General features: G+C 44.2%; 1 protein-coding gene and 1 long non-coding RNA gene across 2 annotated transcripts in view; one reads left to right on the plus strand and one right to left on the minus strand.

Annotated features, from left to right (window-relative positions):
* The window catches only part of COL4A1 (collagen type IV alpha 1 chain), a 175,439-nt gene that overhangs the window by 122,927 nt on the left and 29,057 nt on the right, over positions 1 to 23,455 (plus strand). Inside the window, exons 35-41 of the mRNA XM_028721789.2 lie at positions 3,866 to 3,964; positions 4,143 to 4,232; positions 4,378 to 4,517; positions 9,994 to 10,120; positions 10,220 to 10,300; positions 13,453 to 13,551; positions 15,473 to 15,523. Of these exons, the coding sequence (XP_028577622.2) occupies positions 3,866 to 3,964; positions 4,143 to 4,232; positions 4,378 to 4,517; positions 9,994 to 10,120; positions 10,220 to 10,300; positions 13,453 to 13,551; positions 15,473 to 15,523 (687 nt within the window). The remainder of the gene's footprint in view (positions 1 to 3,865; positions 3,965 to 4,142; positions 4,233 to 4,377; positions 4,518 to 9,993; positions 10,121 to 10,219; positions 10,301 to 13,452; positions 13,552 to 15,472; positions 15,524 to 23,455) is intronic.
* On the minus strand, positions 12,836 to 15,527 carry LOC114593453 (uncharacterized). Its single transcript, XR_003705687.2, has 3 exons — positions 15,446 to 15,527; positions 14,702 to 14,889; positions 12,836 to 13,046 (listed from the first exon to the last, which is right to left on the minus strand). It is a non-coding gene; the product is annotated as an uncharacterized LOC114593453 (long non-coding RNA).

Here is a 23,455-nt window from a genome sequence, read left to right on the forward strand (position 1 = left end):
GGCTTTTTCTGATGATATCCTTTTTCTTACTGCATCAGAGCTTTTACCATCACCACCTTCCTTCTCAGCCTGAGCTGTTCTAACCATATCTGATCTTTTTCTGCCAATTTTGTATAGTTTAGCAGATTTTTCTTTTAACTCTTTCCATTCAGAACATGCCTGTTTTTTTGCCAAATCTTTTAATTTTTAGGAAACAGGGACTCCCGGCTGATGAGAGGGTTTGGAGGGTTGCCAAATTTGTGCCTTGGGCATCACCCAGCATCCCTGCCTCTGCATCTTGTTGCGGAGCGCAGATAACGGACGGTTTGCGGGTGGCGCAGCCCCCCCCCCCCACTCCAGGGTAGGGTAGTCAGGGTTAATTACCCTCATTTACCCTCAGGGGGATTACTGGCATGACTGGCTGTCCGATCTCTTAGGAAGCCGACATATCTCATTACCAGAACCCGGAAGTCAGGTGTCCCCCATCTTATATTAGTGTGGCTGCCTCATGGACTAGTTCTGGGTGGTAGTGAACAAATGGTCCCTGAAGAAGATCCTTCTAATGAAGCAGATGCAGAAGGGATGCTGGCACACGGACTGGCAGTATGCTGATGAGTGTACCCTGGGGGAAGGGGGCTAGAATTTGACTTGGGAGAGGGGGCCAGTTATTTGTGGGGAACTGTACCTACCCAGACACTAGATTGGTGTGCATCCTGTATCCTGTACAGTCATACCTCAGGATAAATGTGCTTCAAGTTAAGTATTTTCGGCCTGGAGATCTCACGTCCGAGGCTCTTAATTCTCTCTCAATTCCTCTCTGCTGGTTTTTTTGGTAGTCCTTGGTATTAAACACCAAATCTCGGAGAAGCTCTAGCCCAATAAGGTCCATGTTTCTTCCAGCCAGACCTCCATACTTAAAAGTGGAGCCTGAATCTTGTTTCTTACTCCTTTCAAGTCCAAATGTTCCCAAAGCTCCAACTTCCACCTTAATCAAAATTGTAATCCTTGGGTCTTCAGATCTCCACATAAGGAGATCTCTCCATTCTTCAGTCTCCAATTCAGACCAGATTTTCACCATCAAGTTCTTATTTTCCTTTGTAGCCATCATGTCAGGCCTCTGGCCCTCCTTTGTCTTCAGCAACATTACAGCTCCTCCTTCCTTTTCCTTGGGAACAACATATATCTCTTTCTCCACAATCTCAAAGCTCTCAAGTTTCTCTTCTTGTCCAGCTGCATAAGCTTCCTGAGTCAAATCCTTATCAAATTCAATGAATTTGTTTACTGTTAAATCCAGAGTTGCAACAAGGAGTGTGGTGGAGTCTCCTTCTTTGGAGGTCTTTAAGCAGAGGCTTGACAACCATATGTCAGGAGTGCTCTGATGGTGTTTCCTGCTTGGCAGGGGGTTGGACTCGATGGCCCTTGTGGTCTCTTCCAACTCTATGATTCTATGATTCTATGATTCTATGAACATTTGTAGCCAAAACATCAATTTGGCCTTGTAGCTTTCCCAAGAGAACAAAGACTCTGTCCAACTTAGCTTGAATTTTCCCTCCTTCAGCCATTCTTGTAATGTCCCAAAACCCCCTCTAGAGGGATTTTGGTTACTTAGTATTCCTTCCAGTTCAAATCCAAAAATCAAATTAGTTTGTATCAGTTCTTCCTTATTTTCAACAAAGTATAGTCAAATTGTAACAAATATAGCCAGCAGAAGCAGCAGAAACAAAGTTCTCTTTTTCCGTCTTGACAGCTAGTTTGACAGCTGTCAAACTCTTCAATACCTTTTCAACAGGCTCTCTCGCGGATCACTCCCGGGTCCGGGGGGGTGGGGTGGCACCTCAGCTCCCAAAATTAGCTCTTATCCTCCAGTACAATTTCTTATAGTGCCAAATTGTGAAATTAATGTCTTTTGCCCAATAAAAAGAAAAGATTCTCTCGACTTTAGTTAGCAGGTCCTTGCTTTAGGTTGTTTACAGGACGGGGAGACGGACTTCCTGTTTGCGCCTTCCCCGATCGTGCCTAATTCAGAAAAGATTTTCTTTGCAAATCCAATTTCCGTACTACTCACGGGTTGTTGTTTTGAAGTCCAATTCACAAGAAGAAGTCAGCACTCTCCGGCCATGGCAGCGCGGCTTCACTCCGCAGGAGAAGCAGTCAACTCTCAGCACCGCGCCGCTCACCCCGTCCCCCGTTCCGAAGCCTTTAAAAAGGCTCCTTCGCAGGTCGGGGGGGCGCAAATGGTGCCCGCCGAGTCACCAGGTTCACAGGCTTCACCGCCTGTGATTTTTAAGGGTCCCCGCGTCGCCGCAGCGGTAAGACCCTGATCCTGCGGAGCCGATTCCCTCCGGAGCTCGGAGGGAATCCGCCATTAGCCGATGGCGCTAACCCGGAAGTCTGTCGACTTGGCTCCTTTGGTTGCCGCTGGAGCATTTGCCTGTTTCCATGGGTTGTTCCTCAGGGAGTTCCAGGACTCTCCTGGCTTCTGATTGAAAATACCTTCCCTTCAGGGGTGACACTTTCAACTCTTCTTCAGTCAGCTTGCCTTTTTCCTTTCAACTGAGGCTGATAAGGGCTCAAAATTCTTTAGACAGCGTACCACTTCTGTGTTAAGTAGATGTCTCTTCATTTGCTTTGTACAGGAGCTAAAAAACGCTGCTAATTGTCTTCTCATTTCCACATCATATATTAGCAACTAGGAATGCAGTTGGCGCTGTGGTCTAAACCACCGAGCCTCTTGGGCTTGCCGATCAGAAGGTCAGCTGTTCGAATCCCTGCAGCGGGGTGAGCTCCCATTGCTTTGTCCCAGCTCCTGCCAACCTAGCAGTTCAAAAGCATAATAGTTAGATAAATACTTAGATAAATAAGTACCGCTGTGGCGGGAAGGTAAATGGCGTTTCCGCGTGTTTTGATCTCCGTCACGGTGTCCTGTTGCGCCAGAAGCGGTTTAGTCATGCTGGCCACATGACCTGGAAAGCTGTCTGTGGACAAACGCCAGCTCCCTCTGCCTGAAGAGAGATGAGTGCTGCAACACCATAGTTGCCTTTGACTAGACTTAACTGCCCAGGGGTCCATTACCTTTTACTTTATCTTTATTAGCAACTGAGGCCAATAATGCATTCTTGAATATGAAATGTTGCGGATCTCTAATGTCTAACGTTGCGAATAAACGAATGCAGGCAATCAGACGGCAGCTGCATGCACTCACACAGCAAAATAGAAAGCCCTTCAGATGTACATAGAAATGGATAAGACATACTTACTGATCACTTCTCCCAGCTTATGAAAATGTGTTTTTGTTAAAATAATGCTACTTGCCAAAGCAGTCTGAAGGTGGGTTACAATATAATAAATAATATGTTAAAATCAATTAAAAACCTTTTATGTTGCAAATCCTGGGAAACAAGACATATAACAAGGGAGAATATAATGAAATAATTGCTTTTTATTTCAAAAAGTCAGGCCATTCATGTTTTTATCCTCTCTATATAAGATATTCCACTCTATGTGTTCCTTGTCTAAAAGCTCCCACTCCCTGAATCCATTAAAAATGAGAAAAAGGCACCTTGGACATACTTAGAGATACTTGTGCCCCTGCTGCCATTTCACATGTTTTGTTGCTCAGGCGTGCTCTGGTCCATGGGGTCACGAAGAGTCGGACACGACTAAACGACTAGACAACAACAAATTAGTGTTGAAAACTGAAATTTAGTCAAGCTGTAGTTCAGTTATATATTCTGTATAATCTCTTGATTGATTTATTTATTACAGTAGCAGAATAACTAAATTTATATCAACTGATTTGTCATGCTATTCTCAGAGTGATTCTCACATACTTCAGATGTGGTAGAAAGAGAACCATGACACAAAGCACCATTTTTATGCTTTCTAGGACAACTGGGACCATTAGGAGAGAAGGGAACTGCAGGGGATCCTGGCACACCAGGAATGCCAGGGAAGGATGGGGAGCCTGGTCTACCTGGACAAGCAGGTATGAAACCCTGACTTCCTTTTTATCACTAATGTGAAGCCTCTGCGTGTGACTACTAATTACAGTTCTACTTTTATAGCATTGCTGGGCTCTTTCATAATCTAGCAGGCACCTTTACATTATATTTTAATGAGTCATGTAGTTCAATATATTTTTTAATACCCCCTTTCCATTTTAGGGCCAAAAGGGGACCAAGGCCCTCCAGGATACCAGGGTGAACCAGGAGCTCCTGGACAGAAGGGGTCCATGGGAGAAATGGGTCTCCCAGGTAATATTAACTTTGGCTATTTGGAATTATACATCAGCTAACTTCCCACCCATTTCCCAGTAACCAAAATGTTGAGATTAGTTTTAACACATTATGTTACTTTTCAGAAAGAAAAATATAATATAATCCAAACTTTTATTTTTAGGACCATCAGGAGAAAAGGGTGTGCAAGGCCTTCCTGGTGAGGCAGGGAAACATGGGTTACCTGGAACAAAAGGTGTGAAAGGTGAAAAAGGGCAGGCTGGGCTTCCAGGAATTGGCTTCCCCGGGGCTCCTGGTGAGAAGGTATCCATCCACAGTTGTTCATAAAGTATGTTAAATATCCTAAACAATGTCAAGGTTTCTTTGCACAATGCATCTCTTTCTGATTCCAAGGCATAAGACGGATGTGCAAGAGTACGGGCTGTATTCAAAACAATGGTTGAGGAAAGAAGGGCATTTGCATTGGAAGCTGCCTTCTCCCAAAAAGCATTGGTCTCAGGGGTTTTCAACCAGTGTGCCATGGGCAACACTAGACTCTGTCCCTCTTTCCTTCCCTCCCTCCTCTGATGCCCTCTTGCTTTTCTGCCTCCCAAAGGTTTGTGTGACTGTTTGTTGCTGCAGCCCTGGCTATAAGCTCCCCAGGCGAATGGTGCCTCTGGGGCTGGCCAGGGGGTGCTGGTTCCCAGGAGCTGAGGCGGCCAGAAATTTAAAAGGCACTAGCCTTTGTTGTTGTTTAGTCGTTTAGTCGTGTCCGACTCTTCGTGACCCCATGGACCAGAGCACGCCAGGCACCTCTGTCCTCCACTACCTCCCGCAGTTTGGTCAAACTCATGCTGGTAACCTCGAAAATACCATCCAACCATCTTGTCGTCTGTCGCCCCCTTCTCCTTGTGCCCTCCATCTTTCCCAGCATCAGTGTCTTCTCCAGGGAGTCTTCTCTTCTCATGAGGTGGCCAAAGTACTGGAGCCTCAGCTTCACGATCTGTCCTTCCAGTGAGCACTCAGGGCTGATTTCCTTAAGAATGGATGCGTTTGATCTTCTTGCAGTCCATGGGACTCTCAAGAGTCTTCTCCAGCACCATAATTCAAAAGCATCAATTCTTCAGCGATCAGCCTTCTTTATGGTCCAGCTCTCACTTCCATACATCACTACTGTGAAAACCATGGCTTTAACTATACGGACCTTTGTTGGCAAGGTGACGTCTCTACTTTTCAAGATGCTGTCTAGGCCTGTCATTGCCCTTCTCCCAAGAAGCAGGCGTCTTTTAATTTCGTGGCTGCTGTCACCATCTGCAGTGATCGCACTAGCCTTTATGAACATGCAAAATTTAGTTCTTTTCATCTACACGTTACAATGGAGCTATGTATAATATTAGTCCACTTCTCTGCTTCAGAATTGTATTGGGAAGTGATTTGCAGTGAAGAAATGGGTGGTGGGATGCTTTGCTCACCTAATGTTTTCCCCTTGAACTACCCCTAACTGCTTTTTCCCTTGAAGGGTTTGAGGTTAAACATGGACTCAAAGCCCCACAGTGATAAAAGAATCTGGGAAGCAAGTTTCAGGAGAAACTTCAGGAAAATCAATTGGGGGGGGGGGTTAAGCAGCCCTGATCCGCCCTATTTCTCAACTGCATAAATATCGTTCCTGAGGATGGTTTCATAGAATTGTAGAGTTGGAAGGGACCCCAAGGGTTATCTAGTCCAACCCACTGCAATGAAGGAGTCACTGCATCCCTGACAAACGGCCATCCAACCTTTGTTTAGAAACCTCCAATGAAGGAGAGTCTCCAACTTCCCAAGGGAGACCGTTCCACTGTCAAACAGCTCTTACCATCAGAAAGTTGAAATAAATAAAAAATAAAATAAAAAAATGTCCAGTAGCAACTTAGAGACCTACTAAGTGTGTTCTGCGTAAGCTGTGTGCATGCACATTTCTTCAGATACGAAAAGCTCATTCCCAGAACAAACTTAGTTGGTCTCTAAGGTGCTACTGGACAATTTTTTATTTTTTTATTTATTTCAACTGTGTCAGACCAACATGGCTACGTACCTGCATCAGAAATTTCTTCCTGATATTTCGTTGGAATCTCCTTTCTTGTAACTTGAATCCATTGGTTCAGGTTCTACCTTCCAGAGCAGGAGAAAACAAGTTCCCCCTTCCATGTGACAGCCCTTGAGATGTCTGAAATCTCTTTTCCAGGCTAAACGTAACCACCTTCCTCATTGGTTCCAAGGGAGTCTGTTCTGCTTAGTTCCATAAAGTTCTTCCTAATATTTGGTCAGAATCTCTTTTCTTGTAATTTTAATCCCCTCGTTCAGGACCTATTCTCTGGAGCAGCAGAAAATAAGCTTTCATTTATCTGAGTGTTTATTGTTGTTTTATTTTTATTTTTATGTAATTTTATGTCATACGCTCTAATGTAAACAAAGATATATCTCAGTGCAACCATGTTAAACAGTTAAAAGAGGAAAAGTAATAATAAACTATGTTACCTGTCAGGGAACTGCCATCGGAGCCTAGAGTGGAGGTAAGGCTTCCCAACGATGCAGGACAAGGGACCAGCAGGGGGAGAGAGAACACTTCCTTTGAGGAAGGAAATAGGAGTGACACCAGGAAGCAAGGGGGAACTGCGGAGAGAGGGCTCCAAGACTCTTCCACAGAGACCAGCGGGGAGAGCACAGGACCTCCGTTGGGCACGCCCACTCTGCACAGGAGACTTCCACGCAGGGAGGCGAGGAGGAGACTTGGCGTCAAAGAGTTTCTATGTTGGAAGAAGTTCAGGAAACGCCCACTGACAGATTCTGCCAGCGACTGACACAGCCATGGAGAAAGGGCTGTCCAGCCAGGGAAAGGTTTAGCCAGGCTACGTTGCCTAGAACAGTAGCACCCTTTACGCACAAGCAACCCCCAACAACCTTTACATTACCAAAAAAAGAAAAAGCTTGCTTTATCTTCCATGTGATAGTCCTTCAGATATCTGAAGATGTCTAACATACCACTTGTCAGCCTCCTATTCTCCAGGCTAAATGTACCCAACTCCCTGAAACATTCCTCATAAGTCGTGGTTTCCAGACCTTTTATTATATTGGTTGTCCTCCTCTGCACATGTTCCAGTTTGTCAATATCCTTCTTAAACTATGTTCACTGGTGGAGAAAGGGGGGTGCGGCGGGTGCGGGTGTCATCCCTGAGGAGGGGTGACATCGCCGCAGGCGGCACCCCCCTTGGGATGCTTGCTGCCGCTGGCACAACCCCCTGGGATGCTAGCCCCGCCCCCGCCACTCCGGGTACCTGCTAGCTCCGCCTCTGACTGTGTTGCCCAGAATTGGACCCAGGACCCAATATAGTCTGACCAAGGCAGAACAGAGCAGTACTACTACTTCCCTTGATCTGGACACTATATTTATGTTGATGCAGCCTAGAATAGCATTAGCTTTTTTGCTGCTGCATCACATTGTTTACTCATGTTAAGGTTGTGGTCTGCTAAGACCCCCTCAATCCTTTTCACATGTGTCACCCATCCAATTTCCCAAGGGAAGTACATTTTGTTAGTTTTGGCCCAGTTCTCCATTCTTTTTTTTTTTTTTTAGATATTTATTGGAATTTTCCACTTTAATACATTAAAAAATCAAAAAACAAAAAACAAAAAAGTTAAAAACACATAAAGTTTACAATCCTTATTTTTCTATAACATATTTCCCAGACTTCCCCACACCTCCCCTTCTTATATTCCAATTCAAATTGTTAGTTCAACAAGTTCTTATCCCCAATTTTTGAACTTTTTATATTTAGTTCATTTTAGAAAAACCAATTTTACCTTATAAACATCAATATTTGTACATCAGTGCTCATTCTTAAAACCTTTTTCTAAAGTCGACCCAAATTCCCCTCCACGAATTCCCCAATTTTCATACTAATAACAAAACAAAGTAAAAAAAAACAAAACAGATTATAATTATGCACCCTTTCAATTCACAACCCCCACCCCCCACCCTTTCCCGGTTTTAGTCCCACAAATGTCCATCAGTCTTAATCTATTATCAGCCTGGAGATCTCACGTCCGAGGCCCTTAATTCTCTCTCAATTCCTCTCTGTCGGTTTTTTGGGTAATGCTTAGTATTAAGCACCAAATCTCGGAGAAGCTCTGGCCCAATGGGGTCCATGTTTCTTCCAGCCAGACCTCCATACTTAAAAGTTGAGCCCGAATCTTGTTTCTTACTCCTTTTAAGTCCAAATGTCCCCAAAGCTCCAACTTCCACCTTAATCAAATTTGTAATCCATGGGTCTTCAGATCACCACATGAGGAGATCTCTCCATTCTTCAATCTCCAATTCAGACCAAATTTTCATCATCAAGTACTTATTTTCCTTTGTAACCATCATGTCAGGCCTCTGGCTCTCCTTCGTCATCTGCAACATTACATCTCCTCCTTCCTTTTCCTCAGAAACAACATATCTCTCTTTCTCCACACTCTCAAAGCTCTCAAGTTTCTCTTCTTGTCCAGCTGCATGAGCTTCCTGAATCAAGTCCTTATCAAATTCAATGAGTTTGTTTACTGTTAAATCCAGAGTTGCAACATTGGTAGCCAAAACATCAATTTGGCCTTGTAACTTTCCCAAGAGAAGAAAAACTCTGTCCAATTTAGCTTGAATTTTCCCTCCTTCAGCCATTCTTGTAATGTCCCAAAAACCCCTCTAGAGGGATTTTGGTTACTTAATATTCCTTCCAGTTCAAATCCAAAAATCAAGTTAGTTTGTATCAATTCTTCCTTGTTTTCAACAAAATGTAACCAAATTGTAACAAATATAACCAGCAGAGACAACAGAAACAAAGTTCTCTTTTTCCGTCTTGACAGCTAATTTGACAGCTGTCAAACTCCTCAATACCTCTTCAACAGGCTCTCTCGCGGGTCACTCCCGGGTCCAGGGGGGGTGGCACTTCAGCTCCCAAAATTAGCTCTTATCCTCCAGTAAAATTGCTTATACTGCCAAATCGTGGAATTAATGTCTTTTACCCAATAAACAAGAAAAAATTCTCTCGACCTTAGTTAGCTGATCCTTGCTTTAGATTATTTACAAGACGGGGAGACGGACTTCCTGTTTGCGCCTTCTCCGATCGTGCCTAATTTAAAAAAAAAATTCTTTGTAAATCCAATTTCCATACTACTCACGGTTTGTTGCTTTTAAAGTCCAATTGTTCACAAGAAGAAGTCAGCGCTCTCCGACCATGGCATGCGGCTTCACTCCGCAGGAGAAGCAGTCGACTCTCAGCACCGCGCCGCTCACCCCGTCCCCCATTCCGAAGCCTTTAAAAAGGCTCCTTCGCGGGTTGGGGGGGCGCAAATGGTGCCCACCGAGTCACCAAGTTCACAGGCTTCACTGCCTGTGATTTCTGAGGGTCCCCGCGTCGCCGCAGCGGCAAGACCCAACTCCTGCGGAGCCGATTCCCTCCGGAGCTCGGAGGGAATCCACCATTAGCCGATGGCGCTAACCCGGAAGTCCCAGTTCTCCATTCTTTTAAGGTCATTTTGAAAACTCCCAGTTTGGTGTCATCTGCAAATTTGATGAGCATCCCCCCTAGTCCTTCTTCAGGGTTGGTTTGTAGTGGAGAGGCAGCTGGCATGCTAACTGTACTTACAGTTGGGCTGTAAAACATAGTTTTTACCTTAGTGTAACTACAGTGAGTTCAAACATTAGATATGAATACTATAATGATTTTAGAATGCATATTGTAATTGTTAAATGTTTGCAGAATTTACTGTTCATTTTCCTACCCTACAGGGAGACCTGGGAAAGACAGGTATTCCTGGCGTGCCTGGAGAGAAAGGTGAAAGAGGTGTTCCAGGAATTCCAGGCATCCCTGGCTCCCCAGGTGCCAAAGGGCTGCCAGGTCTTCAGGGTTCTCCAGGTAAGTGACCCAAAGCTTCTTTCAGTATTTTATGATAAAGCTAAGCCTAGTAAGTACTCAGCTGACAACACTAAAACCTTATATTTCTTTATTATAAAGGTATTCCAGGAATCCCAGGTGAAAAAGGTGGAAAGGGATTACCAGGCTTAGATGGTTTTCCTGGCTTAAAAGGAGAAAAAGGTAAATAAGTAATATTTTTGAAGTCAAAATTGCTATTTCACTCTAAAAACAGCAACATAATGGTTACTCTTTGTGATTTACACAGCATTTTTAAAAAATTGATGTTAAGGGCATGTGGATTTTTAAAATTAGAAGGCAAAAATATAATTTGACAAGTATGTTAGACGTTCAACAACAGAGATAATTCAGTGTATAATTTAAGAGTGAATTCTGTTTTCAATAAACCAGCTAATGGGGTAAATTAGGGAGGTTCTGTCTTTCCTACTTCAGGCTTTCCTGATTCTTTCTCCCTCCCTAATTTACCCCCATCTTTCTCTTAAAATTATACAAGATTTTTGTTCAATTCCCTCAGTAAAATGTTATCAGAATATCTTTTCTCTATGGATTTCAGCTGCCTTATTTAAGTGACTTTGCTAACAAAAGAAAGCAAAGCTTTGCAAGCCAAGCTTATAGAACTCTTCTGTGTTGCAGTTCTGGCTTTATATAACATAATTCTGGACCATATTAGCCCATATTGGGAACAGATTTAATAATGCCTAAGAGCCTTAAAAGTGGATAAGATGATAATCAGATGCTTCAATAGATGACCAGCACATTCTCATAATTGCAAGGAAAGGCACTAGCACTCTGGGCAGCTCCATGCAGGGCTCAGGGTGGAGACTCCACAAGACTTGGATAGTTAACCCTTTTCTGCTTGAGGGCCACATTGAGGATTTACCACACCTCTGTGGGCTGCATGCCAGCAGAGATACACACTGGGGGGGACGGGGATGCACACACTGGGCAAGACAGGCAGTCTTCACCCATCTCTACACAGAGAGAGAGAGACGGGTCCATAAGAGCAATTCAAATGATATCTATTCAGAAATAATTATATTCAGTAGAGCTTTCTGCTAGACAAAAGATATAAACCTGTGTTGCTGAGGTGTGTGGAAAGAGAGCAGAATTGGCAATCTTTAGCAGAGGACAGTACTTTTCAGGTACAGTAGACTCACAACATATACAGGGGTTATGTTCCGGGGTGTGTATGTGTGAGTGAGATCTCATGAGAGCTTCCCAGAGCTGGTAGGCAGGGTCTGCACCTTGCATAAAAACTCTTTCCACAGCAGGAAAATCCTGCACAAAAAGAGCTTTTAAGCTCTCCACTTTCCATGCATTTCATTTGTGTGATTTCAACCAACTGGCTATTAACCACATAATACTAAAATTGCATAAGTCGCAAGTTCACTGTAAATAGTTAAAGAGAAATCAGCATTTTGAGACTTTTCTAAAGTGCTGTATATTTGATTATAGCACAGCAAAATAGTGCTAGTTAATCCCCAGTTGACTGCTTTTGCTAATTGCTTGGCCATTGTTCTTCTGTCTGTTTCCCACTGTGGTACCTTTGGCAACTATCACCAGTAATCATTAGTCTTCAACTTCAGAAGACATCACCATCAGTTCCCAAAACTGCACCCAGAAGCATCAACAGAGTGAATAGAACATTTTGGAGAGCACTTTGAAGCCTCAGTGCACAGGAAACTCCTGAAAGTAATCTGAGGGTGCTAGGTGAAACCCCAGGGAGGTTAGGAACAGCTTGAAATTGGGGGTTTTAAAAATCACACACAGATATTCCACAGAAATGTTGGGGTGCCCCACAGGGTGCTTCAAAAGTATTGGAGGGCTTTGTATGGCCCATGGGCTGCAGGTCCATGAGAGGTAGACTGTCTTGTTGTAACCCACTCTAGGAGCCTTCTTGGATGAATAATAAAATAATATAAATACTGCTTTAGCAGCATTCATCCTCAGGCTTCAGTGACAGGAGCCTCTTGTTTAAAGGACCCCTGCCTGTTGACTCGGGAAGAGGATAGACTGTGCTTCCACTAGGGCTTTTGCGCTGGAGCACTCTTGAGTCAGAGGACAGCAACATGGCATCCTCTGGCCAGAGAGTTACAGGCACATAAACACATGACATGCACATTCCACTTGCGCTTGACCATATTTACGCACGTTGCTGCAAAATTAATAAATTATATTAACCAGGGAATGGCACCAAAATGGTGCAAAAACAACTCATTATGAAAGCAGTGTGGAACGAAGCTTGTCATTTCAAGAAATCAAGCCTTGAAGACTTGCGTTGGACATTTGAAAGCAGAGAACTGCAACCTGTGCTGCTAACAAGTGATGCCACCCCTGAATCCTTCAAAAATATTAATCTTTGTGGATGCCAGAAGGGATGTGGAACTCCTTGGTGCAAGTGTAAAAACAGCAAAATGACATGTGCCACAAGCTGTAAATGTTACATTGCAGTTCGTACATGTGTAAGATCTGTGGACTCAACTTCAGCTTCAGAGCTCAACAGTGCTGCAGATCAAATTTGTAGATGTAGCAAAATGTATTGATTGAAAGTAAGAAAATTTATTTTAACTGCAGTGTCCTGTTTTATAATCTTCTTATCAAAATATCATTCATGATTTGGCACGTTAATATGCTCATGTGAGCCAGATAAAGGGTTTTGCAGGAAAGCCAACTTTGTACAAGATTTTTGAAAATTGTGTAAGTCACAATTTTTGTAATAACAAATAGTCTGTCTTTTCTGAAAAATGAATATGTTCACAATTTTTCAAGATAGCAATAAAGTTAGGCAACAGAAAAATTGGCAACCTACATTTTAAGATTCAGAACACTTTCTTGATGAACAGACACCATTTCTTCTTCTTGTTGTTTAAACATCATCCTTTATCCGAAGATCACCGGGCGGTTTACACTATAAAAACACATAACATAATAGTAATTTTAAAAATCAATAACTCAGACACCCTGACACATATAAAAGACCGTAGATTTTTTAATCAGCCAAAGCCCTGGGCAAATAATGTTTCCACTTGGTGCCTAAAGATATGAAATGGAGATGACAGGCAAGCTTCGCTGCGGAGAGCATCCCACCAGTGGGGAGCCATGGCAGAAAAGCCCCAGGTCGGTTCATATGGGGAGAGATGGTCCTTGAAGTGTTGCAGTCCTGAGCCATTTAAGCCTTCATAAGTCAAAACCAGCATTTTTAATCTGGCCAGGATAGGTGCCCCAGTGAGCAGCCTGCCCATTGAATTCTGCACCAGCTGTTTCCACGATTCCACCATTTTGTTCCTCAAAATTTGTCTGTTTATCTTTTGCAGGTGACCTTGGGCCTGAAGGTCCCCCAGGAGCTCCTGGAGAAAGGGGCCAGCCAGGACACGATGGAATCCCAGGCTCACCTGGTGCAAAGGGTGACCCAGGTGAGATATTTCTCTTCTTTTTCTTCTAGTATGTAATATTTTTACCACAGTAGATGCCTGATCATATACTTTAAACAAATCTTAATATATATTTTTAAGCAAGTGAAGATTGATGTTTTAGCCCTGCCAGTATCCTGAGGGATGGCAGGATACCCAGTGAATTGTTCAGATTCTGGGGACAATCTAGAAAATTTAAACTCAGTATGTACACTGCAAATGCAACTATTTTTAACTGTTCAAATGAAAGTACGCTTTACACAGGGACCCGTGTACATGGCCACAAAATACCTCTTCAATTTTTAGGGATGGACAACTAGAGCTTGACTATATAGGAATATGATAAACTCCACAGCAGTGATTCATGTGGCAAAATGATTATTGAAATGGTTTTGTCCTTGGCAAAATGTGCAAAAATGAAATTAAATAAAACTGCCACAGAAACTTGTATACACACGTCCTTATCTAGAAAGATTATCTTTGGTAGGTTGAATTATGGGTTGTTTTTCACTGTTCATGCTATTATTTCTACTTATAATAGAGTTTCCAGGGCAGCTGACATATTCCTTTGTGGCAGTTGGGAATGGTCACCTAAATTAATGTACTACCCACTGGCAAATGAAGAGGAGCGCGGGGGGGGGGGCGCATTGCCCCCAGCAGCGCGATCCCGGTGGGGTGCCATCGCGGCTGCCCCCCACTTGTGCTGAGTGCCACACCCCTGCAAGCAGTGTGCCACACCCCCGCCTGCTCTCCACCCCCCGGTGCCAGAGCATGAAGCTCCACCACTGGCACTACCCCAAGTCTTCTTGGTACCTTTTATGAACTCCAACCCAACTGAAGGGGGGTTTTCTTTCTCTTGTCTGTCCCCTGCTTTGGTTGAGCCAGCAAGTGAAAGGAGCTCTAATGTATCCATTAGCTTTGCTCCTATCTTCATTCCCCTCAACTCTGGAGGTTTCCTCTGCAGCAGTGGCAGACTTTGGGTTCTCAAATTTCAGCAGCACCCTGTGTGACACTAAGAGACTGCTCGCCCCACCACCTCTGGCACTCTGTTCTACAGCTTTGTTGTGGTGCCCCCTGCAGCATGGCACCTAGTGTGGTTGAATCAGTTGTGCTGCTGTAAAATCACCTCTGCCCGCAGCTGCAGAGTACACACCTTCTATGGCCTCACTTTTCACTCAGATCTCTTTCCCTGTATCCCTGTATTTCGCTGTATTCTGCCCCTGGTTGCCTGGTTGCTTGCCTTCTGCTCTCTCACAGTCCCCAGAGATGTGGGTAGAGAAATATGAGTTCCGTAATGCTCCCCCATTCTCCTCCATGCTGTGTCCAGGCAAGATTTCTGGCCTACAAAAAGTGAAGAAAAGGCCAGAGAGAGACACTGTGAAAGTCTAACACAGTAATATAAGCTGGAGAAATAGAATTCCCAACTTCTTCCCACCCTAAATACTACAGTTTGCTCAGTTTAAGAACCCAGCAGGATTGGGGTGGGTGGGTGGGTGGGTGATAGATCCTTATACCTTGCTCTCAGTCACATAAAACAGCTTTTGCATGTGAGGCTGCAGTTCCTAAATCTTGTCTCCCTCTTGCTGTTCTAGCTTCTGGCTTAGCCACACACAGCCTCTTCAGGGCAGCGGGATGAAGGCTCTCCCTGCCCTGAAGAGGCTTCACACGGCTATCCCAGAAGCCAGAACAGTGAGAGGGATCGCTGCACAGCAACCCCTCTTGCTGTTCTGGCTTCTGGGATTCATAATATTTTTTTTTCTTGTTTTCCTCCTCCAAAAACTAAGTGCGTCTTATAGAGCAAAAAATACAGTAGTTCATTTCTAATGTGTGAACCAGCATCAGGGGCTTTGATACAACAGTGAGATTTAATTTATGGAGAACATTTAAATTGCCTTACCTCGGTGCTACTGTCTTCATCTTACAGGTATTCCTGGTAGAGGACTTCCTGGACTTCCAGGTGCAAAGGGAGAACGAGGTAATGTAAAATAACATCTCATGTAAAGCATACAGCCAAATAAAGAACCAGTTACATGCAAAACTAAAATATGATATATTTATTAGGCTGATGTGTCATCATAAAATAGGGAATAGCTTCATAGAGTATGCATGCGTTGACACACTTGAAGATAATGACTGACTGATTTTAAAAGGCAGATTGCTGTCTGGAAAGCTGGGACATGAATAGGTTCTGTGAGACTCTTGGCAGGATCAGCTTTGTAAATAGAACATGTTGCCAAAGCAGTTGTTGTTGAGTTGCTGTGGTATAGGGTTAGTTGTGGTATAGGGTGTTAGATTAGGACCTGGGAGACCAGGGTCCAAATCTCCATTCAACCGTGAAGTTCAGAGCTTTAGGGCAGCAGCTGAAGAAGGAACAAAAAGGGTTTTCCTGTGTGAGTTTCTTGTGGCTGTTTAGCTGCTCTCTCTGGGCAAAGGTCAGAGGGGGCAGGGCTTCTGTTGAGGTAGGTGATTAGCTGTGGGAGGAGCTTATCAGAGCAAAAGCGGCGCGCGCAGTTTGATCCATATTTTAGATTTAGGGGAGCTAGTCTCAAACATTTGTTGGGGGAGACCTAGGTTTTTTGGGAGGGATTTATTTGTCCTGTCTCCACACTTTTTATGATAGAGGACCACTGTAGTCACCCCCAATGACACGTTCCCAAGATGGAGGGTGAGGGAACAGCTGCAGTCGCCTGTGGTTCCTGCGCAATGTTTGCCATCTTGCCAAAGGTTGCAGGCAGCTTTACCTGCAGCAATTGCATGTTGATTGCCCTCTTAAAAGACAAAGTCCAGCAACTGGAGGAACGTGTAGCTACGCTCCAAAGAATTAGAGAGCTGGAACTCTTCTTGGAAGCAACAGAGCACACCGTCTCCACCAAGGAAGAGACAGGGGACTCCCCTGAGAAGGTGGCTAGTTCACCAACACAGGAGCCAGATATATGGAGAAACGTGACTCAAAGAAGTAGGAGGCCCAGGGTTCGCTCTGATTGTTTAGAAATACGCAATCGCTTTGAGGTCCTTTCCCCTACCATGGAAGACGAAGAGCAGACTCCATTTGAGGATCTCTCCCTCATTACAGTCGATCAGGTATATGAAGACGAGGAGCAAAGGCAGTCCTCTGGGAATGTCCAGGCGACCTTGGAACCGACAGCTCACAGAAGAACCCCGACCAGACCTAAGAGGAGGCGTGTAGTGGTGATAGGGGATTCCCTACTGAGGGGAACAGAAGCAGTGATCTGTGGGCCTGACAAGATGTCTCGGGAAGTGTGCTGTCTCCCCGGGGCTAAGATCCAAGATGTAACTGAACGACTGCAAGGAATCATAAAACCCACTGACAAATACCCCTTCCTCTTGGTTCATGTGGGAACCAATGACACTGCAAGCAATAGCCTCCAGAAGATCAAAAGAGATTACGAGGCTCTGGGCAGGAAATTGAAGCAATTAAATGCACAAATTGTCATCTCATCTGTCCTCCCAGTTGAACGACGTGGCCCAGGGAGAGAGGGAAAAATAGTGGAAGTGAACAACTGGCTTCGCAAATGGTGCAAACAGGAACGGTTTGGATTCTTAGATCACAGAATGCAGTTTCTTGAAGATGGACTTCTGGCAAGCGATGGGCTGCACCTCACAACGGTTGGGAGGAATGTTTTTGCAAAAAATCTCAGAAACCTCATCAGGAGGGCTTTAAACTGACTAATGTGGGGGAGGGAGACAGTGCTCCTGAAGGTAGGAGTCTATCAATTGATGAAGATGATCATCCAAATGTCATAGACCGAATGGAGCAAAGAGCATGCAGACCTAGTGGTGGGAGGAGAAAATCCTTAAATAAGAGACACGGGGGAATGATTAATGGACTTCAATGTCTGTACACTAATGCGCAAAGCATGGGAAATAAACAAGATGAGCTTGAGCTCCTGGTACAGCAAACTAAATATGACATAATAGGAATCACTGAAACCTGGTGGGATAAATCCCACGATTGGAATGTAATAATGGAGGGATACAATCTATTTCAAAGAAACAGACCAGACAAGAAAGGAGGAGGAGTGGCGTTATATGTCAGGGATGTGTATACCTGTGAAGAGATCCAAGATTTAGAACCTCAAAGCCAAAGTGAGAGCATTTGGGTCAAAATTAAGGGAGAGAAGAATAACAGTGACCTCATTGTGGGAGTTTACTATAGATCCCCAAGCCAAACGGAGGACATAGATGATGCCTTCCTGGAACAGATGGCCAAGCATGCAAAAGGAAGGGAGATAGTAGTAATGGGGGACTTCAATTACCCGGATATTTGTTGGATGTCAAACTCAGCCAAGAGCATAAGGTCAAACAGATTCCTCACTGCCCTTGCAGACAACTTCATTGTCCAGAAAGTGGGAGAAGCAACAAGAGGAACAGCCATTTTAGATCTGGTCCTAACCAATGTTGATGACCTGGTTAGTGGGGTAGAAGTGGAAGGATCATTAGGCGCGAGTGATCATGCTCTTCTGAAGTTTACTATACAGCGGAAAGGAGCAGCCAAGCATACTAGGACTCAATTTCTCGACTTTAAGAAAGCCGACTTCATAAAGCTTAGGGAAGTGCTAGGTGAGATCCCATGGACAGTAATACTAAAAGGAAAGGGAGTTCAAGATGGCTGGGAGTTTGTTAAGAGGGAGATAGTAAAAGCACAACTTCAGGCAATACCAATGAGACGGAAACATGGAAGGTGCCTAAAGAAGCCAGGGTGGCTATCTAAAGAACTTTTAACTGAGTTAAGATTAAAAAAGGATGTGTACAAAAAATGGAAAAGGGGGGAAACCACCAAAGAGGAATTCAAACAAATAGCCAGCACGTGTAGACACAAAGTCAGAAAAGCTAAAGCACAAAATGAACTCAGGCTTGCTAGAGAGGTTAAAAGCAACAAAAAAGGCTTTTATGGGTATGTTCGTAGCAAAAGGAAGAACAAAGAAACCGTGGGGTCACTCAGAGGAGAAGATGGTGAAATGCAAACAGGGGACACAGAAAGGGCTGAACTCCTCAATGCCTTCTTTGCCTCAGTCTTCTCCGATAAAGAAAACAATGCCCGACCTGAAGAATTTGGAGCAAATGATTCAGCAGAGGAAACACAGCCCAGAATAACTAAGGAGATAGTACAAGAATACTTGGCTAGTCTAGATGTATTCAAGTCTCCAGGGCCAGATGAACTGCATCCAAGAGTATTAAAAGAACTGGCAGATGTGATTTCAGAACCACTGGCAGTCATCCTTGAGAATTCCTGGAGAACAGGCGAAGTCCCGGCAGACTGGAGGAGGGCAAATGTTGTCCCTATTTTCAAAAAGGGGAAAAGAGAGGACCCAAATAATTACCGCCCAGTCAGTCTGACATCAATACCAGGGAAGATTCTGGAGCAGATCATTAAGCAAACAGTCTGTGAGCACCTAGAAAGGAATGCTGTGATCACCAATAGTCAGCATGGATTTCTGAAAAATAAGTCATGTCAGACTAACCTGATCTCGTTTTTTGACAGAATTACAAGCCTGGTAGATGAAGGGAACGCAGTGGATGTAGTCTACCTTGATTTCAGCAAGGCATTTGACAAGGTGCCCCATGATATTCTTGTAAAGAAGCTGGTAAAATGCGGTCTTGACTATGCTACCACTCAGTGGATTTGTAACTGGCTGACTGACCGAACCCAAAGGGTGCTCATCAATGGTTCCTCTTCATCCTGGAGAAGAGTGACTAGTGGGGTGCCACAGGGTTCTGTCTTGGGCCCGGTCTTATTCAACATCTTTATCAACGACTTGGATGATGGACTCAAGGGCATCCTGATCAAATTTGCAGATGACACCAACCTGGGAGGGCTGGCTAACACCCCAGAGGACAGGATCACACTTCAAAACGACCTTGACAGATTAGAGAACTGGGCCAAAACAAACAAGATGAATTTTAACAGGGAGAAATGTAAAGTATTGCACTTGGGCAAAAAAAATGAGAGGCACAAATACAAGATGGGTGACACCTGGCTTGAGAGCAGTACATGTGAAAAGGATCTAGGAGTCTTGGTTGACCACAAACTTGACATGAGCCAACAGTGTGACGCGGCAGCTAAAAAAGCCAATGCAATTCTGGGCCTCATCAATAGGAGTATAGCATCTAGATCAAGGGAAGTAATAGTGCCACTGTATTCTGCTCTGGTCAGACCTCACCTGGAGTACTGTGTCCAGTTCTGGGCACCACAGTTCAAGAAGGACACTGACAAACTGGAACGTGTCCAGAGGAGGGCAACCAAAATGGTCAAAGGCCTGGAAATGATGCCTTATGAGGAACGGCTAAGGGAGCTGGGCATGTTTAGCCTGGAGAAGAGGAGGTTAAGGGGTGATATGATAGCCATGTTCAAATATATAAAAGGATGTCACATAGAGGAGGGAGAAAGGCTGTTTTCTGCTGCTCCAGAGAAGCGGACACGGAGCAATGGATCCAAACTACAAGAAAGAAGATTCCACCTAAACATTAGGAAGAACTTCCTGACAGTAAGAGCTGTTCGACAGTGGAATTTGCTGCCAAGGAGTGTGGTGGAGTCTCCTTCTTTGGAGGTCTTTAAGCAGAGGCTTGACAACCATATGTCAGGAGTGCTCTGATGGTGTTTCCTGCTTGGCAGGGGGTTGGACTCGATGGCCCTTGTGGTCTCTTCCAACTCTATGATTCTATGATTCTATGATTCTATGATTCCCTGGGTGACCCTAGGCAACTCTCAGCCTAAACTACAGTACATGGAGGATGGGAGGAGCCATGTACACCACCTTCTTCGAAGGAAAAGTGGGATATAAAAAAGCAAAAGAAAAGAAAAGAAAAGAAAAGAAAAGAAACACACCAATCACACCTGAGTACTCCACCCCTTGTTCATTTTTACACACACTGTAATCCTCAACTGATGAGAAATTTAAGGGGTACCAGCACATACCCTGGGCTTGATTTCCTTAGAGTGACTGTAACTGGGAACTGTGTGATATATGGAGGGCTGTGATTTATTTCGAGGAGTGCTCCCCAATACCATAGCACTGGATCCTCACAGAAAGCAAGATCAGGCTTCTGTGTCTTTCCATCTCCACCTCCAAGATGAGTCTGGTTATTATTCTTTCATATTCACCCTCCAACCAAGTGAGGAAGGAGAGCTTAGCTGCATTACCAAAACCATTCTCTCCTTCCAGAATTGCCTTGTCATTGACAGACAGCTCCTTAAGACGGCTAAGACCAAGGAATTGGTGGTGGATTACAGGGGAAAAAAGGCGGACATTCAGCCCTTGTATATCAACGGGGAACGGGTGGAGAGGGTGGCGGAATTCAGGTTTTTGGGAGTAACTATCGATCAGGGCATGACTTGGAGCGCAAATACCACTGCTCTGGTGAAGAAGGCCCAGCAGAGAATTTATTTCCTCAGACTTTTAAAGAAGAACAATCTGAGTGAGAGACTGCTGGTGTCCTTCTACCGAGGCTCCATAGAGAGCATTCTTACATACTGTATTTGTGCTTGGTTCTCCAGTTGTACAGCTAGGGAGAGGAAGGTGCTCCAGAAGGTCATAACCACAGCCCAAAGGATTATTGGTCATCCTCTCCCATCTTTGGAAGAACTGTACGGTTCCCGTTGTCTTAGGAAAGCAAACAACATCCTGCAGGATTCATCTCACCCGGGACACAGTCTGTTTGCACTACTGCCTTCTGGCAGGAGATATAGAAACATCAAGTCAAGGACAAATAGACTGAAAAACAGTTTCTATCCAAGAGCTGTGGCCTTTTTGAATGCTGTAACTCGATAGTGTGACCTGGGAGTTTGATGGGTGTTGGTGTGGGTGTGGCTGGAATGTGGTTTGTTTGGTTGTTGTTGTTGTTTTGCTTTTGTTGTTTTTAAGGGATGGCATCTAATTTCGTTGCACTTGTGCAATGTTGCACTTGTGTAATGACAATAAAGAATCTATTCTATTCTATTCTATTCTATTCTTAAACAAACAAGGGTCATTAACCAGTGGCATCATCATCATCATCATCATCATCATCATCATCATTCTTATTGCACTGCCTTTCATCCAAAGATCACAGGGTGGTTTATGACTATTATTATTTATTGAATTTATATACTGCCCTATACCCGGAGGTCTCAAAGAATGCTCCAACTACCGCACAATTGCACTTATTTCACACGCTAGCAAGGTTATGCTTAAAATTCTACAAGGCAGGCTTAAGCAGTATGTGGACCGAGAACTCCCAGAAGTGCAAGCTGGATTTAGAAGAGGCAGAGGAACCAGAGACCAAATTGCAAACATGCGCTGGATTATAGAGAAAGCTAGAGAGTTCCAGAAAGACATCTACTTCTGCTTCATTGACTATGCAAAAGCCTTTGACTGTGTCGACCACAGCAAACTATGGCAAGTTCTTAAAGAAATGGGAGTGCCTGATCACCTCATCTGTCTCCTGAGAAATCTCTATGTGGGACAAGAAGCTACAGTTAGAACTGGATATGGAACAACTGATTGGTTCAAAATTGGGAAAGGAGTACGACAAGGCTGTATATTGTCCCCCTGCTTATTTAACTTATATGCAGAATTCATCATGCGAAAGGCTGGGCTGGATGAATCCCAAGCCGGAATTAAGATCGCGGGAAGAAATATCAACAACCTCAGATATGCAGATGACACAACCTTGATGGCAGAAAGTGAGGAGGAATTAAAGAACCTTTTAATGAGGGTGAAAGAGGAGAGCGCAAAATATGGTCTGAAGCTCAACATCAAAAAAACGAAGATCATGGCCACTGGTCCCATCACCTCCTGGCAAATAGAAGGGGAAGAAATGGAGGCAGTGAGAGATTTTATTTTCTTGGGCTCCATGATCACTGCAGATGGTGACAGCAGCCATGAAAATAAAAGACGCCTGCTCCTTGGGAGAAAGGCGATGGCAAATCTAGACAACATCTTAAAAAGTAGAGACATCACCTTACCAACAAAGATCCGTATAGTTAAAGCCATGGTTTTCCCAGTAGTGATGTATGGAAGTGAGAGCTGGACCATAAAGAAGGCTGATCGCCGAAGAATTGATGCTTTTGAATTATGGTGCTGGAGGAGACTCTTGAGAGTCCCATGGACTGCAAGAAGATCAAACACATCCATTCTTAAGGAAATCAGACCTGAGTGCTCACTGGAAGGACAGATCGTGAAGTTGAGGCTCCAATACTTTGGCCACCTCATGAGAAGAGAAGACTCCCTGGAAAAGACCCTGATGTTGGGAAAGATGGAGGGCACAAGGAGAAGGGGACGACAGAGGATGAGATGGTTGGATAGTGTTCTCGAAGCTACAAACATGAGCCTGACCAAACTGCGGGAGGCGGTGGAAGACAGGAGTGCCTGGCGTGCTCTGGTCCATGGGGTCACGAAGAGTCGGACACGACTAAACGACTAAACAACAACAACAACAACACACCCGGAGGTCTCAGGGCAGTTCACAGAAAAGATCAACATAAAATCTACAGTACATATATATAATCAAAATAAAAACAACAACCCAATAACACACAACAACCAGAAAAGAGCCACATTTTAAAAGGGTATAGGATCTCAAACAGATCAACCAAAAGCCTGGTTAAAAAGGCACATTTTTGCCTGGCACCTAAATATAATGAAAGCACGAGGCGAACTTCCCTGGGGAGAGCATTCCACAGATGGGGCCCATTCTGCAGAGAACGCCCATTTTCATTTTGCCACCCTCCGGACTTCTTGAGAAGGAGGCATATGAAGGAGGGCCTCAGAATATGATCTCAGGGTCCAGGTAAGTTCATATGGAAAGAGGTGTTCCTTGAGGTATTGTGGTCCTAAGTTGTTTAAGGCTTTATAGGCCAAAGCCAGCACATTGAATTGGGCTCAGAAACTAATTGGTAGCCAGTGGA

Source organism: Podarcis muralis, chromosome 3 (assembly GCF_964188315.1).
Source record: "Podarcis muralis chromosome 3, rPodMur119.hap1.1, whole genome shotgun sequence".
In the NCBI taxonomy this organism is placed as follows: Eukaryota; Metazoa; Chordata; class Lepidosauria; order Squamata; family Lacertidae; genus Podarcis; species Podarcis muralis.